At 37.9% G+C, this 19,234-nt stretch overlaps 1 protein-coding gene across 1 annotated transcript in view; it reads right to left on the bottom strand.

Annotated features, from left to right (window-relative positions):
* The window catches only part of CENPE (centromere protein E), a 33,597-nt gene extending 15,055 nt beyond the window's left edge, over positions 1-18,542 (bottom strand). Inside the window, exons 1-32 of the mRNA XM_053461542.1 lie at positions 18,409-18,542; positions 18,178-18,263; positions 16,503-16,592; positions 16,246-16,364; positions 15,919-16,038; positions 15,180-15,261; positions 14,975-15,042; positions 14,817-14,891; positions 14,072-14,123; positions 13,894-13,981; positions 13,261-13,390; positions 12,504-12,629; positions 12,053-12,208; positions 11,750-11,909; positions 11,067-11,229; positions 9,367-9,877; positions 8,726-8,785; positions 8,474-8,641; positions 6,987-7,070; positions 6,309-6,428; positions 6,035-6,169; positions 5,452-5,629; positions 5,141-5,295; positions 4,650-4,964; positions 4,315-4,563; positions 3,703-4,017; positions 3,289-3,432; positions 1,795-2,034; positions 1,403-1,555; positions 1,169-1,318; positions 903-1,064; positions 100-390 (exon numbers count right to left, since the gene is read on the bottom strand). Of these exons, the coding sequence (XP_053317517.1) occupies positions 100-390; positions 903-1,064; positions 1,169-1,318; positions 1,403-1,555; positions 1,795-2,034; positions 3,289-3,432; positions 3,703-4,017; positions 4,315-4,563; positions 4,650-4,964; positions 5,141-5,295; positions 5,452-5,629; positions 6,035-6,169; positions 6,309-6,428; positions 6,987-7,070; positions 8,474-8,641; positions 8,726-8,785; positions 9,367-9,877; positions 11,067-11,229; positions 11,750-11,909; positions 12,053-12,208; positions 12,504-12,629; positions 13,261-13,390; positions 13,894-13,981; positions 14,072-14,123; positions 14,817-14,891; positions 14,975-15,042; positions 15,180-15,261; positions 15,919-16,038; positions 16,246-16,364; positions 16,503-16,592; positions 18,178-18,263; positions 18,409-18,464 (5,001 nt within the window). The 5' untranslated portion in view covers positions 18,465-18,542. The remainder of the gene's footprint in view (positions 1-99; positions 391-902; positions 1,065-1,168; positions 1,319-1,402; positions 1,556-1,794; positions 2,035-3,288; positions 3,433-3,702; positions 4,018-4,314; positions 4,564-4,649; positions 4,965-5,140; positions 5,296-5,451; positions 5,630-6,034; positions 6,170-6,308; positions 6,429-6,986; positions 7,071-8,473; positions 8,642-8,725; positions 8,786-9,366; positions 9,878-11,066; positions 11,230-11,749; positions 11,910-12,052; positions 12,209-12,503; positions 12,630-13,260; positions 13,391-13,893; positions 13,982-14,071; positions 14,124-14,816; positions 14,892-14,974; positions 15,043-15,179; positions 15,262-15,918; positions 16,039-16,245; positions 16,365-16,502; positions 16,593-18,177; positions 18,264-18,408) is intronic.
* Between the last annotated feature and the right edge of the window lie 692 nt (positions 18,543-19,234).

Here is a 19,234-nt window from a genome sequence, read left to right as displayed (position 1 = left end):
TAGCAACAATGTTATCATATACAAATGCTTTGATTTGACTTAGATTTTTCTTCTATTCACTTACTTTGCATTTTGTTATAGTAGTAACACCAAACCAACCTGTGCTGTTCTCCTTTCCTCTTCCGTCTGCGTGTCCTTTTCTTCTTGCAGTCCCTTTATTGTATGTTCCTCATAAAACACAGATGTGGGGCGGCCCTCGGGGGAGGACATTTTCTGCTCAGCCTCTTGTTGTGCCTGTACCAGAGCCAGCTCTGTTGTGGTCATGCGTTGCTGAAGAAGTTCCATCTTGTTTATTAGACTCTGATGTGCGGTTTCGAGGGAACATTTTTCATCGTGAAGCTCCTGATACTTGGCTTCTGTTTCCTGAAGCTTTTCTGCTAATGCTGGCACCTGCAAACACAAATATGGATTTCCACAATTACAGTGGGGTATATACTGCAATATTAAAAATAAACTTATAATTTATACGTGCATGTGTGATTTTATATAGGATAGACATTCTTTTTCATTTCATGTCAAGTTGTAATTAAGTTCTTTAGTGTTGGAAACAATTAATCTGCTACACCTTCTGAATGCTAAAAGGGAACACAAACACACTGTTTCATGTATTTATGATTTATGTATGATTTTTTCCCCTGCCCTAGCAAAAATTTGAGTTCAGCAACTACTGAACATTTCAAGTCTATCCTATGCAAACTGTCCCAGGGTTCACGGACTTCACTTCCAGAAATCCAACCTCGAAAGGGCCTTAAAAAGGTTTCTCCATCAGTTAAAATTCACCTGTCATTACCAGGAATCCAAAACCTGCTCTAGAAAAAGCCATTAGCTCTCAAATCAAAGCAGATCTTTTCTTCTATGCATATTGAGTTTCTATCGTAAAGAGTACTAGATTCCAAACTCACCAGAAGGCTTTCTGCGCTTTTCTCTTGAACATCCTGCTCTGCTGTAAGTCTAGAAACAAGCTCTTCCAGCTCTGTTTTTTGATCTGTTATGTTCTGAAGCTCAACTAGAAGGGAGTCTCTCTCACAAGTCAGCACATTCATCTTTTCTTGCAAATCGAAGGCCTTTTAAGAGGAAAACATAATTACTCCACGTAAACACAATTTACAACATTAAACTGATTAGAGCAGTGCTTTCTTCTTGGCATGTGCCCTGCACACAAACTTACTCTAAGTTCCAGGTCCCTCTGAGGATTTTTACAATGGTCATCAGAGACCATATTTTGTTCATTTGCTTGATGCTTCAAGTCATCCAACATCTGTTTTTTATTTTTCAGCTCCTCTAGAGCACCTCTTAATTCCTCCTGCGTTTCAATGGACTAAAACAAAAATAAATTACAATTAAAAACTAAAACTAATGAGCATGCTATCAAGAGATATTTTTGGGTTGACGAAAAGCCTACCATTTCAATGCTTTCCTGAAGATCAAGTTTTAGTTGGTCCCGTTCCGCTCTTACAGTCTTCAATATTTCCTGTAATTCCTCCCCGTCATGAGTGGTTGCCAGTAACTGCTCTTGAAGTTCCTGGATTTTAACATCTTCACACTGGTGCTCGGTCTGTCAAGGTAGATAATGCATAAAATAAAATTATATGTTTTGCAGGTAACAATTGTCATTTGACAAACATACTGGAGCGTGCAATTAATGTTTTGTCCAAGTAGAACCGCACCTGTTGTGTGCAAGATTGCATCCTAAAGTTATATCTCCTCTTTCAACAAAAGACCACCATTGTATCACTAATCTCTAGTTCACACAGCATGAGCCGCTATCCCTGTAAACTCATGTTTCAGGTTTACCTCATTTCTCTCAGAGGAGATGGATATCAGTTGCTCCTCAAGGGTGAAGATCTTTTGTCCAGCCATAGCAGCCTCTTGCTGCGCCTCTGCCAGAGCTTGCTCAGCTGTGGTCATACGCTCCTGGAGAAGCTCCATCTCACAGACTAGGTCCTGATGGGCTTTTTCAAGCACAAGCTTTTCATCATAAAGTTCCTGGAACTTCAATTCATTTTCATTCAGCTTTGTTGTTAAGGCTGAAATCTGGAAAAAGCAGATGTACAAGAGTTTTGAGAGTGCAAGAGTTGCAGACAAAAGCAACGTAACTTTTAAGGGGTCTTCATTTAATCTGAACAGCTGCAACTACAGCTCTAAAAACTACCAATTGCAGAAAGAAAAGCTACATTTGCAAATGTGATGTCCATTGTTCCCATACTATATGCCGTGTATCCTATAATCCTTATTTCTTAAATTATTATTAGTAGTAGTATTGGAAGTCATCCTATTCTTTATAAGTCAGCTTTGTTTTCAAAGCAAGCTTTACCGTGTTGAACAGCCGAGACAGTATAAAAAGTACTAATTTTATTCGGTACAGTGGGGTTCCACAAACCCTGGGTGCATGGTCACCATGGCAACTAGAAACCACTTCCTGGCACCCAGGTTATTACAGGACAAGGGGGTAAAACTGGCCTACCATGAACGAGGCACTCTATGCTTTCCTATGGGAACGCGGTGAAGAGAGCACCGTGAGGTGCCCAGAATGGTCACATTACGGATTCGCAATGGCAGAATATAGAGACCTGCCACGCTCCTTGCTACTGTGTATGCGTGTGTGTGTGTGTGTGTGTGTGTGTGGGGGGGGGGGGTGATGTATGTGTATACTGTAGTGTCAGTCAGTGTGTACATGTATAGTGCTGGAGTCAGTCTGAGTGTGTCTACATGCTTTATCTATAGTGCTAGAGTCAGTATGTCTACAGTATTGTAGTGCTAGTGTCAGTGTGTATGTGTCCATAGTGTTTAGTGTGGGTGTTTATATATGTATAGTGTTAGTCAGTCAGTCGGTGTGTATATGTTGCTGGATTGTGTGCACATGTGTATAAGAATGTAGTGTTTGTGTGTGTTTTGTTTATGTTACAGTATGGCTTTAGTACGAGCGTGTCTATTAGTGTATGGCGTTAGGATGTGTGTAGAATCCTTTAACTGCAGATCAGGGGGTGATATGAAAATAAACATATGATTGGGGAAGAAAAGAAAAGTTTGCTCAAATTCTTTGGCTGGCTCCTAGCTCCAATCCAAATTTGTTGACCCATGCAGTCAAGTCATGAGAGAATCACAAAGGAGAGAGAGCACAGATCATTTTATTTGCCCTAGCAAGCTTCGTATATACTCAGGCCTCCTATGAACACTGAGAAACACCAACGCACCAAATTCCATTAGAGAATACAGGCACAAGGTGAAAGGCAATAAGAAAACTCAATGAGTTAATTATACAATATATTGTTGTAAATCTTTACAAACCTCTTCTTCCATGTTGGATTCGAGACCTTGCAGTGGAATACTATTGGCAGTGGCTTCTATTTGCTTTCTTAATTCATTCACAAGCTGTTTCTGTTGTTTTAGTTCTTCCTGGGTGGACCTTAACTCGTCCTGTGTTTCAATGGACTGATATGCGAAAATATAGAAAAATTAGGCAAATTATATTTTGGAAGTAAAATATTTCTGTATTAATTACAGTCTACTGTTGACTGCAGAGATAAAAAGGGCTGTAAAAAAACGTTTACAGTGACAAAAGATGTTACCATTTAACAAACAACATGGCTAACATGACAAGTCATAAGACTCAAGAATATTAGAACAGGCAGGGTAAATTCAAGGGTTTTGATATATATAAAAACAAACACCACAACACCTAATAGGTAGCTTGATATTTACCAGTTCAATATTTTCATTTAGATCTTGTTTAAGGTCATCTCTCTCCGCTTTAAGTTCTCCTAATGTGACTTGAAGATCATGCCTTTGCTGGACACCAATTTCCAATTCCTTCTGAATACTTTGGAGTTGTTCAGAAATTTCAAACTTCTCTGCTTGTACGGCATCCAGGGATGCTTGAGCGTCCTTTAAACTGTTCTGGAGCTGTTCAATCTCAGAAAACAATTTACTTTGATGTTCTTCAAATTCTTGTTTTTCTCTATTAAACTCCGACTGTTTATTAGCTTGCTCTTGGAGAAGGTCAGCAAGTGATGACAACTTAAACAAAAACAAACAAACCGATGTTATGACTCAAATACCATTATTTCAAAGTTACTAAAACCAAAAGAGCTTTCAATTATAATAAAATAAAGTATACTTGTCCAGTTACAAAGTAGATTAACAAACACACCGGAACATTAGGAAGAGCACATGTTTATAAAAGAGACATCTCTTGCAACATTTCAATCTATAGTATAGAATACTACTTTACATTATATATCATTACATCATAGTGAGCCTGGTCTGCTTTCAAGACACACAACATATTGGCCAAACTCCTAAATATATACTTACTTGCTCTTTGTAACTGTCCCTCTCTGTTTCTATAGCCCTTTGGATCTCATCCTTTTCCTTTATAAGGCCTGTGACTTCATCCAAACTCAGAAGTGGAAAGATGACTTCACTGCCCTTTTCTTCTTTGGTTGGTTGGGTGCTCTTCAGCTGCTCGTCTCTGAGAACAGCCTGCTTAGCATCAGAAAGCTCCTGAAGCAGATGTTCTTTTTCACCGACTGTTCGGCCAAGTTCTTCATTAGCGGAAGACAACTAGAAGGGCATGAACAGAAATATATATCTACTTCTCTATACACACATATACAAATAAACACATACACTGAAACACATGTACATACCTTTCCTTCCACAGCAGTGACCGTGCATTTGAGTTGCTCCACTTCTTTAAGTAAACATTCAGCTTCACTTTGCTTACGTCCAATTTCCTCAGCTGCAAGCAGGAATTTTTCTTCAAGTTCCTGGTGCAGTTTTTTCAGTTCAAAGTACTGCTCTTCAGCCTGATGAAACTTTGATTGTTCAAGAGTCACTTCATCAGTCAATTTATTAATCTGCTCCATTTGCTCTTGCAGCTTTATCTCCTGGTCGCGGACTGTACTTGCAGATTGTTCTTGCTCATTCTTTAATAATTGTAACTCTTCTGAGGTCTGGCATAACTAGTAAAAGGCAACGGATTAGATAAATGGATCTACTTTCCATCAAATCAAGTGCAACAGAAACAACGTAAAGAATTAACATTTTGGAGCTCGTTTATTTATTTTTTTTTAAAACCCTAACTGTATTAAAATGTATAATTAAAGCTGGTCATTTAAAAGTACACTTAAAGGAGTACCTCTTGTTTCAGATGTTCAATCTCACTTGGTAAAGATTTGTAAACTGACAAGCATTCTACTTCCTTCTCTAAAATACTTTTTTCTTCTTGTAGTTTGTTCAGTTGTTTGGAGTAGTTAGCAACCTCCTTCTCCAATTCCACACGAGAAAGCAGGTCTGGAAATATAATAATAATAATAATAATCTGGGATTGCAGTATTAAGAACAACAATTTCAAAAGAGGGAGTTTAATTTGTCAACTGGGGAAAAATACACACTACATATGGGAAACTTTATGCAACCAGATAAAGCAGCCACATCAAAATGCCAAACCTTTAGGTACTCTTCCAGCCATTAGACCATTTAGTTGGTTAATTTCGCTATATGCACACTGCAGCTCTTTTTGCAAATCTCCTTGCATTTGTTTGTATTTTGTTTTTTCTGCTTCCAACTGCTTCTCATACATAGAAGCATCCTTTTCCCTTTGCTCAGAACGACTTGACACCTGCTCCTGTTTATAATAAAAAAGTAAAAAAAAATAAATACAATTATGAGGTTTGGGATCCTAGGAAGGAGAATGAAAGCTATTCCTAGAGAGGTGGATATGGACATTGCACTAAATCTTATAGTATTTGAATGTAGACTATAGATTAGACTATTCATAAAAGCGAAATAAGAACCCGATGTACAATTAACTCTCTCTTCTAGCTCATCACAAGCATTTAACATGTACCTTACAACTTTTGGCACACCTCAGGGATTTATTTATGGCATTAAATGCGCTTACATCTCCTGTATAGGCAAACTAGACAGCTATTTGTAAATGTTACAGTATTTCCCCAAAGTAATCGCATTTAAAGTTACACAGTAGTGGTAAAAATTAAACAAATATTTCATAAAGATGGTGTATACAAACCATTTTCTCCTTTAGCTCTAAATTTTCACTTCTAAGGAAGGCAGATTCTTTCTGTGCATCACGGGTTACGGCTTCAGCATCAGAAAGGGATTGCTTTAACTGGAACACTTCTTCACACAGCTTCTCGCCGTCACCCTGAAAATTAGAAGCACATTTGCTTTACCTGGAGACGTCCTAGAGGGCACTATAAAGTGCAATTGATGTTGATGGGGGTCACATTGCATGTCTTTAGGGAGCATATTAAGATATCTCGGACTAATGAGGTAGACCTTACCACAGAGGCAATAAAATCTAGGTTCCGGACTTTGTTCTGCAGGTTATCAGCATGTTTCCTTAATTCAAGCAGTTGCAGCTCTTTATCTTCTAAAAGTTTTGACTTACTCGCCAATTCAGTCTGCAATGTTTAACACAAATGCCACTTATTACTTTTTTTTTTTTTTTTTAAACATTAAGGGCCATGCATCATATCTTGTTCAACGATTGAAATACTTAAATCCTTTAACTGAAAACATACATTTAAAATTTTTTTAAATACCATGGGTTGGACATACAAGGCTAGATCTAAAGATACGATGCTGATATAATTTTCAAACAGCAAGTAATGTGCAAACTGATAAATGTGACAAACCAGAACATTATCATACATTTAGTATTTAGATTGAGAATTCTCATTTCAAACCTGCAAATGTATCATGACCCTACCAGAAATTCCGGTATGGCCACACCATAAATAAGGATCATATTAATCAATGTTACATATACATTACATTATTATATACATTAAATAATATATTATATTTCTCAGAATATAAACCAAGGCAGACAATACACATCCGCTCTTTAAAAATATAAAAAGATAAAAGTATCAGCTAGGTTTCCAGCACATATTTTAAACGCCTTTTAGAGCATGTTAATGAATATGAGAACATTACCAGACACCGAAGACTCTCACCTCAAGCTCTTGGTTGACCACCTCTACATTCTTTTTCCTCTCAACTACCTCCTTTAAGCAGTTAATTTCGTGGATTAAGTTTGCCTGGAACGCAATTAAGCAATAGTGCAGGGGAGAATTAGCAAGCATTTATAGTGATTAAAAAGCCATCACCAAAAGAGCAAGGAACCTCCAAAACAAAGATAAAAGAATTAGCGTTGGTGCGATTAGGAGCCATCCAATTAAAACGTGCCTCATTCTTGTACACACACGTGCACGGTCGCAGATAATAAAACTGGTGTATTTGATAAGCATCTATATATTGTGATTTTAAGACGGGTGAATTACAGCCCTACTTAGTCAATCAAGATCAGGTTAATAAGAAGGATTATCGAACAGAAACGTAATGAACTGTTTCAGAGCAGAACCCATTAAGAGACAAACACAGTTAAACAACCCAAAGCAGAATTTTAAATGCAAGCATTTAAAAGGGAAAACCAGACAGCCATATTGAAAAACCATCATGCTCTTAGCAGATCACAGTAGTCGAGCGTCAGTCAATTAAATCGGACCCGAATAAATATGGTGTGCAAGGAAACTATTTTCTAAGAATCCAGCGGCTGCCATATAACCGTTTCCTGACTAAAACCCATACATTCTATATCTCAACCAGTCAAAACCAAGTTTATGAAATGGGACAGTTGTGGTTTCAATTCCTTAACTTTCACTATGAAGGTCCAACCCCAGTGGGCTTGTGCTGCAGGAAAAAAACTGTTAGCCCTGGTAACCGCATTTAAATACGCATTGTGGAGCGCCGTTCTTGTTAGTGGCATTTATCACTGTTGACAAACGTATAGCGAACAGAGTAAGTCAAACCCACATCTGTCTAATTCTACACAAATAAATTCATCCTATTCATTCACAAATGTTATTTTCAAACACACCAGGCTTTCTACATAGCAGTGTTTTTGTTTCTTGTAGAATTTACAGAATGTTGAATTTTGGTCAGATATCCCTTTAAAAGCTTGGATCTAGGAGCCAGCCAAAAAAGTTAGAAGCCAGTTCGATTTCCCCCCCCCCATTATGTCTTTATTTTCATGTACCCAACCTGGCTCCAGGGATTTGTCGAGGCTTACCATAAAAAAAAACAAAAAAACAGGCTAACACCATGCTGTAACAAACACCTTACATGCTAACACACACACATATACACACTGACTGAACCTGGTGCTACAATACAGTAGATATTTATATATATGTAGCACACAAACACACTAATACAGTATACACACACTCCAGCACTATAAACACAGACACTATAATACACACACACACTACTCCCTCTTTCACCTGCCACGCCTCTTACACACATAACCATGATCCATAATCCTTATGATTTTCAGATTTTTATAACATGTTATAATTTACATCTCCAAACATTTACGTATTTTTTCAGCCTGCAACACGTTTAGCATCGGACGTCAATGAACTATGTGAATTGTTCTTACCTCGTGCTCTTTCTGGATTTCCTTCTCTAAACTTTCAAACTCATTTGTTTCATTCTTTTCCTTAAGCTGCTGCTCCAACTCTTTAATCTCCCTTTTTAGGCCTTCATTATTCAGTACAAGGGCGTCAAGGTTATTGCGCATGATAGCCAGTTCCTCAAGAGCATCTCCCTGCGGAAAGTCAGCGTAAGCATCAAACTTACACAACAATACGCCAACACAACAATAAGCCAACACAACTTGCTTGTTGCTTACCTTCTCATTCATGAGAGCTTCACAAAGCTGAACACTCTCTAAGAAGTCTTCTGCATGAGCCTGAAAAAGAAATAAGGTAGAGCTTTATTAAACCAATGAACAGAGCACTGGAGTTGCCAAACCTGCCCCCTAAAAAGGTTCCCCCCCACTATATATTTGCCTTAGGTGAGACAATGAACTTGGTGTTTTATGTACTCTCACTGTATTTACAATTAACAGCAGCCAAACCCTGGCATGTTTCTTATGTAAAAGGGGCGGCAGCCCGTTACGAAAAGGATGGTTAAGATTAATAGCTTCATCAGCCGTCACCCGTTTGGTGGACAAAAAGCTAGGTAATCAAGCACATGTGCAACTCAAAAACAACAACACTTAGAGGTCTCTGCAGTACACAACAACCATTACCCCCTTAAAGATTCAGCTTTGTATGGCGAGGCCAAGTATTCTCACGACTTTACTAAAAGACAACCAGAGAGGCTGCGCTAATAATGGAGTAGATACCTCTGGTTTAATCAAAACAGTCTTAGCAGTTGGCCGTTGGAGAGAACCATGGTAAAGAGGGACAGAAGAAAAAGTTACTGTGATGGGGTGTCTCCATAGAGCGTGTGCACGTATTTTTAGTGTAAAATGTTAGGTTTACTTACATTTTTTTCGTCTTGCTGTTTGCTTTGACTCTTAAGGTGTTCAATTATTTCTTCTAAATCTAATACTTTTTGCTCTAGCATCAGCATTTGCTCCTGACAGACACTATGATCAGCGTTTGGAGGTTTTTCGAGATTTACTTGTACTTCAAAGTTGTTTTGAGGAGCGTGATCTGGCTCTGTTTTTTGAATGTCATTCCTAGCATATCCCATTGCCTCAGTGTCATCCAAACCTTCACCCTGTTTCTTAATGGACTCGGCATTCTCACTCCTGGACTTAAGTTGGTCTTCCAAACTCGTAATTTTGAGTTCAAAGCCCGCAACAAGTTTGATTTTCTCATCTTCATGCGATTGCAGGAGCTGCTGCAGCTTTGAATTCTCATCTCTTAACAACTCTCTCTCTTTAGCATCGGACTCGTGTTCGTCATTAATTTTTTTCAACTGGCTCTCCAGGTCTGCAATTTTCTGCTCCATCTCTTTAGATTTCTGAAGTAAGGACCCCTTACATTGGTCACTGTATCAAAGGGGGTTTGAAAAATATCAGGTTACTAGCAAAATTGAAAGAAGTTACATATATGACAGTGATTTATCACAGAGTAGAAAAGCAAGTAATTATTTGTCTATGTCTAATCTATATTATGACAGGAGCCAGCTTTTTGTAATTTCCTAATCATGTTTTTATTTTCCTGGTGCCCAAGGTTTGTTGAGTTTTGCCATACCCCAACATACATTTATACACTCCAACACCATACAGTAACCGACACTAACATGTTATGCTCACATACTACAGTAACACATACACTAATATTCTATGTACTAATATACTAATACAATATGGAATTAGCATGAGTGTGTGTGTGTAACAAACACCACTATACATGCTAGCACCATATGCATACACATGCACACTGGCTAACACTATACATATATAAGATTTACACACGGACACTATACGTATACACACTGACTCCAGCACTATTCATATACACACCAAGTCCAACACTATGGTATACATAAACAGACACTACTACCCCCCCCAGCTCACGGAGACCAGCCATGCCGCTGCGTATCTTCTGCCATCATAAATCCGGTACGCTATGTTTCCCTGCAGGGGTGCGGTGAGACGAGCACCTTCTATACCATGCCCCCTAAGGAAAGCATAGAGTATATGATCCATGATGGCAGCCCTGCAAAACCCTGGGCACCAGGAAGTGGTTTCTCTTTGCCATGGTGAGATATATATATCATTGTAACAAGGATCCTCAAAATTAGTCAGTCCTTGAATCAATGGAAGACTAAGGGATCTTAATATGTATAGCTTGGAGAAGAGAACAGAGATGGGATGCAATAGAAACATTTAATACTTCAAGGGAGTTTATTTGCACAGACCTAAAAAAGAACAAAATCCCAACGTAAGAAAGTTTTACTTTCCTGAAAGGGTGGCAGATGAATGGAACAGCCAATACAGTGAAGGAATTTAAACATGCATGGTATAGGCATAAATCTATCCTGAATCTAAGATGCGACCAAGGACTGATTCGTCTTAGCCTATACACCAGAAAACAGGCAGATTAGATGGGCCAACTGGTTCTTATCTGCCATCAAACTCTATATTTTGAGTGCACAGGGTTCAAAACATAAAAATGTAGAAAGCTATTAATACTATTTTAATAATGTTGTAGTGAGGTAATGACGATCTATACCTGCCAGGACTTTGCCCATCAGAACCAAAATCTATCATAGAATGACAGTGTGCGGGCTTCTCTCTCCAAGTGACTTTGCTTGTAAGATTCCAGTCTGTCTCTGGTCCTAATTCATCAAGCGCTCGGATTGGATCATCAAAATCTGAAAACTCAGTACAAACAGCTGGGGAAAGAAGAAATAGCATAGTAGGTTATTACCGATTTTATGATGTACGTAACAGAAAAAGAAACAAGACACTCCAAAGTTGGACCAATATGCTAAATACCTATGGAATTTTAAATATTTCTTGCTGTCAAAGCCAACTCCATCTTGAAAAAACAGTTGAGCAACATACATAATGTACATTTTTTACCATACTTGAACAGTTAATTACCAAAGGTACATAAAGCCTATCCCTTTCCATTGTTTTCAGAGACTATGACTTGATTGTGAACTAAGGTGTAGCACCACAAACTTTCATTGCACTACAGATTTCAAACACAAAAGCGCTCTAGATAGGCATGTTGCTATGTATGCAGTGCACTGCAGCGTCGCCTATTTGGCGGACTATGTTCCACAAAGACGTTGGTATTCCCAGGAGTATGCAGGTTTTGCCAGTACGTGCCAAAGAAATCAGAAATATGGTTTAGACAACGTAGATGGAAGAATGGTTTACATTTGATTTTAAAATACCAGTACTTACAATCATCTATCTCTGTAAGTAACGTCAAGTCTGAAAACTTTGCTCTCTTGTTAGAAGCAGTGGTCATCTTTGATGGAATCTCAAAATTGGGAAAGTTGCTAGAACCAAAACTATTTATGGTTTTTCCAGGAGCCCATGTGACACGTCTTTTTCGTTTTGCCTAGATTGAATTGGTAAGAAAGGATGTGAAAGTAAAGTAGTAAAAATTTAAGAGAATAAACATTTTATTAATAAAAAAAAAGGTGCCCGAAATTACTCCATCTAATAAATACAAATTCCATTAATACAAGAAGCGAAGTTTACCCGTAGTTCTTGCTCAGATTCTTGGGAAGAAGCAACAACAATGTTTGTCAGGTTCCATATTCGATTTTCGCTCTCATTTTTAAGTAGTTTAATTTCATCCAGAAGTTGAGAACGTTCTTCTTTTGCCATCGCTTGGGCTCGTGACTCAGATGATGCCTAAATAAAACAAATTTATCATACAAAGTATATTCAAAATAACATGAATACTTTCTGGAAATATACAGAGAAAAGGTTTACACGCGTTCACATGATTCACTTCATATTTTGGTATTCAGCATACCATAGAGGACATTTCATTTAATATTCTAGCATATATTTTTTTAGGAACAAAAATGTTTGTATAAACATACAAAATTCTTTATCACGTCCCAAGTCACATGTTTGAGCCAGTAAAATATAGATGAATTTACTGCCTCCTATATCATTCAATGAAAATTATAGATTTGTTTACCTCTAAATCTTCAAGTTGTTTTTTTAAATCCATAATCTCTTTTCTATATCGCTTCAGTAGCGCCTGGTCATCCAAAACCTCATTGACATGCGGAGTATTCCTCACATGCTTTGCAGTACTTGCAAACTGAAGAAGCAAAGGACATCAGTTAGAGCACAAGGATATTTCTACAGTAGTAACTGCATACTTTTCATGTTACCATACATTTAGTCAATTGATCACACATTCATTATATAGACACACATCACAGACAGTTTAAAACTTCACTATATCAGAATTCCAACGGGCCAAAAGTTTACATGCACCAAGCTGACCGTCTTTAAATAGTTGGGAAGATTCCAGAAATTGGTGTAATGACTTTTTAGATTGTGGATCCCCCTTAGTCTTTTTTCAACCTTACGAACTCTGTTACTATGTTAGAAGCTATTTCCAAAGAACTGCAGGTACCACAATATACTAACACCTTTATGCAAATATAAAAAGCGTGGGACCACACAGAGTTCATCATTCAGGAACTTTGGTCTGAGAGGTTCAACTTAACCCAAAGACAGCAAAGGAGCTGGTAAATTAATTCAACCATTAAGAGTCCTGCATCGTGAGGTTTACAGGTTATCACAGTACAAAAACCTAGCCTTTTGGAGGATGTTCTCTGGTGAGATGAAACAAATATTAAGCTGTTCAGCCATTATGATCAGCGATATGTATGATGGACAGAGTGAGGCGGAGAACACCTCCAAACCGTGAAGCAACAATTTACCTGTAGAGTGCTCAGAGTTTCATCAAACGAAACTGGTGTAACTGTGCAAATTATCAATGTCCTTGCATTTCCACCCAATGAATTCTGAAGAATTCGAGTTAATTTGCTGTCTCTGTAGTTTATAAACCCACTGCAAACAACAAAAAAAAAAACCTGGTTAGTGCTTTCTGAACACCTCCTCACCCACACACATAAAAGGTCACACTGAACTAGCCAGATCACATTATTTATTAAGACATTAGATGAGTTATGAAGAGCAATTTTGTTGCACATCCACCGCATTGCAATACGAGGAATAACTTATTCGTTGACATGGTAAGAATCAATTTGCACCTTGTATTAACACCCCAGTATTTATATACAAATTAATGATTTAATGACATTTTAAATATTGCCTCCAGATATACTAAATCTGTACAAGAATAAGACATCTTACATTTCCAAAACTCTAACATGAGCTCAATGTCTTTAAAACCCAAAATCACAGAGAATGCAGCATTTAAAATGTGAGTTTCATACACACACAAAAAAAAAAAATACTGTTTTATATAGTAATAAAGTAAAGATTTGTTGCAGTGTACGGAACTATATTTTGCACAACCATATAAAGTCAGAAAACACCACTACACTCACCCAGCTTGCCCGTCACTGAGTTTCTTAATGACTTGGCCAAGAATAAACAAGCTTCGGTTGATGTTGCACCCTTCTTTTAACCTTACGCCTGAAAGGAAAAAACAAATAGAATATGAGCTTCACTATGAGAATACAGTCAATTTGTTTGCTTAGTAGTCAAACTACAAAAACCTGTTACCTTCAGCACCAGTCTGGCTTGCTCTTTCACTGCCCGCCAGGTCGACCAGATTCTGCCAACAGAGAATCAGGTGAGATTAAAATACATTAACAAAAGGTTAGCAAATTCTCCAATAGAAGGGAATCTGTAAAGGTCGGTGTTAATAATCACATCTCAGATTTTGTGCCTCAAGCAGCACTTTTATCTATACTTCCTATTCACCATAGCACATTCAGCTTAGAATTGAACCAGCAAAAAATTGCAGAATTAGGATTACTACCATGCACAGGTAGCCACCGACATTATACATACACTCACACTGACTATGGCATTATACATATGCACACAGTGACACTACACGATACACAAACGCTATACATGTATTCACAAACACACTGACCCTGGTGCTAGCACAAAAACACTAACCCTTCTACCCCCCTCTTACGTCCTCAAGCCTGTCTCTCGGTGTAGGGTGCTGTGCACAAAACCCTTCCCAAAATTATGTAATCACTTAAAAGTTTACCTCAATCTGACAAACACCCTTAGAAATTTAAAAAAATAAAATAAAAAAAAAACTCTTAAAGGTTTGTGTGTTTTATGTAATTAAACCTTTGGAACAAAAAAAAAAGGGATCTGCTTAGCTAACATAGTAAAGTGTGCATTTAAAGCTTTGTCTAAGTTCATCAAACTAGTACAACTGTATAAAATCAGCAAACCTAAAACTAGAATAAGGTTCAGAGAACTATAAATACTACAAGTTAATTACCAGGTGAGACACCATAACAGCTCCTTCACAGTTCTCTGAATTTCCAGGATCATTTCTTTCTCTGCTTTCAATAATCTTTACATAAAAAAGAAAAAAATGTATTTAAGCATTGGGTGTCAAAAAAGGACTTTAAAATGAAAAAGCTTTTGAATTCTTACCATCCGAAAAATAGTATGAGAACGACTACTGTGCTCATTCATTTTGGTCACACCATAATGGCGATTCTCTGCGGAGGAGAATAATAATGTTGTGACTTTCGTTGTGGAGCTGCTTTTTGCATAAATTAACAATCTAAAAGGAAATTCATTGAGGAGTCAGGGATACTGACAGTTAAGACTTAGAGGGACAAAAAGAAATCCTTACTTTCTCCCTTTTTTATCCATTGGATCACATGATCAGGAATAGTCACAAGTTCCTCTGTCAGGTCAGCAACATATACAGTCCTCTGAAAAAAAATACAAGTAGCAATCAAAACCGGTTAAACCTTTTCATCTACAACAACGTCCCCTGAAGAGTTGTCGTGTGACAATATGTCGCTGCTACAGAAACAATTATATCTGCGTTGCTTTTATGTGAATAAACCTTCAAAGAGAGACTATATCTTTTGTCGAAACAGCACCTTATGTGGATACAGGTCAAACACAAGCTCTGCAAAACAAGTTAGTAATTGCAATATTTGCCACAATAAGCCCTTTTTAATGACACCAAGTGACAAGCTTGGAGCTTTTCATCCCTTCCTATACCCAAAAACCCAAGAGCTTTGTTCATTGAACAACAATTCATGTTTCATGCATCCTCATAAAATCATACATTGTTATTTCAAGGACAGATAAGCTTTTAATACCATGTTTAGTATGAATATTATATTTACTAATAAAAAAAGACTAATGTGTGTATGATTTTGCTATAATTGTCACTAAAGAAGTTGGGTGGAACAAAATCCATTACTAAAGAATGTCCAGAGTTTGGAAGCGCCCGGGGTATTTCACTAGAAGCATTCAGACCCTTGCCATGCAGCCATTTGGCCACCAATCTCTGCCAAAGTTCGCAATTATTAATTTGTGTTTTCCTCCTGCAACTCCATCAAGTTTTGTTGACTTACATTGATGTCTTCTCGAACTTCTAAGGGTTTCTTTTTTCTGTCATCGCACAAGAGGTCCGTCACAGTTTCATTATAAATTTCCATATAGGAAACACGCAAGAGAAACTCTCTAGTTGGTATCTGCGGGGACAACATACAAGCAATGAGCCAATGTGAGAAGCAAATGAAGGGGGAAATATAACCCATTTACTGTTAAAAGGAATACATTACATGCATTATGTCAGATATTTTTGGAACAAATACAGATATCTTGAATCTAGATATTCCAAAGTGACCAAGATCTAAATAGTCATAAAATTAGACACTTTTTTGCCATTTAATACCCACCTCCTGGATTATTTTAAAAACATCCTGGACTGCCTGCGGAATTACTCCTAAAGAACTTGGCGTACCCATCATAGTGTACGTCTTCCCGGAGGATGTCTGCCCATACGCGAATATCGTTCCTTTAAAAAAAAAAAAACATAGAAATAGTACTCTTGGCATGTGAACTAGCAAATATTCCTAATGCTTTGTAACGTAAAAGACATGGTAATTAATCTAAAAATGAAAAAGTCCAACAGCAGAAACACGTGAATACATACCATTGTAGCCCTGTAAGACCGATCGGATAATAGGGACTGCAGTCTCCTGGTAAACTTGACTAGTTGTTTCATTAGAATGAAACACACGATCTAGTAGAAAGAAGTTATTATTATTAATTGTATTATATAGCACCATCAAATTCCGTAGCGCTGTCCAACGGGTGTATTTGTGTGTAGTTATACATTTATAAACCGCATTTTCAACATCTTAGTATACAATAATTCTGAGGTATAGCGTCTTTTGAGCATTGCTTTAAGTAGTGTAGGGTACTTTAACAATTGATGGGTATTGTAGGTGAAATAAAAACTTAAACGGCACTGAAAAATGAAGCATATACAAAAACACTGCAAAAAGCAAACTGGTAACAATATTTGATCTATACATTTGCGTACAAACCTTTACCACTCTTATCTGCGTACAATACATGTATATGCTGGCAAATGGATTGGCAAGTTTCTCTACCTTGGCTCATAAAATGTATTTCCGGTATGTACGCATTGCGGCTGCACATCTACGTTACATTTATAGAGATTACGCACCGCGAATATTAATTATTAACAAAGAATACGGCAATAAGATTAACAAGCATACTGGTACAGGAGGATGAGGGGAGTACTTCTCTTCCAGGCTTACAATATATACCTGGCTAAATGGAGGTAAGAAAAGAAGGGGTAATATCATCAAAACTTTTCACGCAGTACTGCCAAGACAATGGATACCAAAATGATACACTATTACCCAGAGCTACCTTTGCAAATGGGAGGAAACATACAGAGTGCTTTATCGATTACATTCCACCCCCCCGGCTATCATTCTATTTTATTTGTTGACCTTATTTGTATGCACCTACCCAGAATCCCTTGTGGTTGTGGCAGCACCATGAGATTACTGAGAGAAAAACAAGCCTTCTGGCTTTTCTCGTGTCTACTACCCCCTTAATTTTTAGTGGAAGGGTTTTCCCATCACCTCTACCCACCATAACTTTTGTTATTGGTATTCCTTGATAATTCATATAGATAGATATTGTCAACGCTGTGAATGTATGCCAGACGTTAATTTTATGGGAGATTGTATATACTTGGAGGCCAATAATGTACATGCAGAAGGCGCATGATGTCATGATACAACTATTGTAACTTTTACAGTTAATACTCACCGCCCACCTATAGTAATAGCATTACAGAGCCCACCGGCACACACCTCGAAGAACTTACTTTGGGCTCCATTCACATACACTCAAGCAATCCATAACCCCTCAGCCATTAAGGGCAGGCTGCGAAAGTTAAACCGAGGGGTAACACTAGTCAAAAAAAGACTAGTTATGGAGTGGCTCAAACACATACTTAGTAGGCACAAGTTACAACCACACCACAGATTATTTTACATCGTAATTGCGGTTCTCAGACTGTCATTAGAATGCGCATTCCATACACTTATAGATCACAAATATAGAATGAAAGCTTTGGCGGTCGGCATATTACTCCATAGGTAGGCCTGATGATTTGGCTTGCAGATATACAGGTTATTTTCCTCCTAAAAGCACCCCCAGCGTCATTTTCTCCTATCAGGTGCACATTAAATGGTATATTTTCCCTTCCATTACTTAATGCAGAACTGGTTATATTTTGTCTGTTAAGAATGAGAGACTGGTTACGCAGACTAAATACTACTCACCAAAATTGAAAGATTTTGCCCCATCAACTTGAGAAATAGTGGATTTCCCAGACTTCCACAGCAGATTCACTTGGTCCCCTTGCTCCCTGTTTTAACGGAAAACGGAGTAAATTGCTACAATTCGCCTTTTGCCATTACCGACCCCATCATCCGCTACAATAACAATGTTCAGCCGCCTCAGATAAACCAACAACAGGACACTAATAGCATTTAGTTAACATATTTTGTTACCTCTGTATAAGGGGTCGGATCCTCACACACACTTTAACTGCGTCGCCCTCCGACATTTTCGGGCTGGTGGTGGCGGCGGCAGTCACTGCCCCCCCAACACACTTCCCTCAATAGGTCCGGGCGGCGACAGCCTGTCCCTTTCACTAGATTTGAATTTCCCTCACAGTGTCCGTTCATTGGTTCGTCAGGCATTAACGTCACAGCTCCTGTCGGACGCATCCATTAATAATTTAAACTACTGCGTTTCATTGTGTAGAAAACAACTGGATGGTTGCAGTGGCGCACTTTAGTATTTTTTTTTATTTTTCCACACTAAACTATTATCAACAAAAAATATCCTTGCCCAATTGCTTGACTAAATCAGTCTCCCTCCGAACACCAATAGTGGATTCGTCCACGGAGGACAGCTACAGGCCGCTAGATGGATCAAACTGGTCGAGCGCGCTTTTTGTTAGCCTGTCAGTTCTTCTTTATTTATTGATTCTATACGTTCCTATTTAACCTCTTCAGCGCCGGGGGTTTTAGTACCCCAAATACCGTACAGGGGTTTTTTTGCCATGTGGATTTAAATAAGATTCCCCTTTTCAGTGTTTCATGAAGTGTTCGGGGAATGCAATGTTAGGGTTTTTCTTAATAATAATTTTTATTTATTTATTTTTGCACTACTAGTGAAATATGGATAGAGATCCCTTTACGGGGCTTTGGTACTTTATGTACATGTTATGACATCATTGAGCACACTGTATTGTTTATATATTTTTTATTTCTTATTTTTATTTATATTTTATTAAAAGAAACCCTTTTTTAAACTTTTTTCCCTTTGTGG

This window comes from Spea bombifrons, chromosome 1 (genome assembly GCF_027358695.1).
Source record: "Spea bombifrons isolate aSpeBom1 chromosome 1, aSpeBom1.2.pri, whole genome shotgun sequence".
Lineage (NCBI taxonomy): Eukaryota > Metazoa > Chordata > Amphibia > Anura > Pelobatidae > Spea > Spea bombifrons.
Note: the sequence above shows the minus strand (reverse complement) of the source record. Positions and strands in the feature narration are given on the sequence as shown.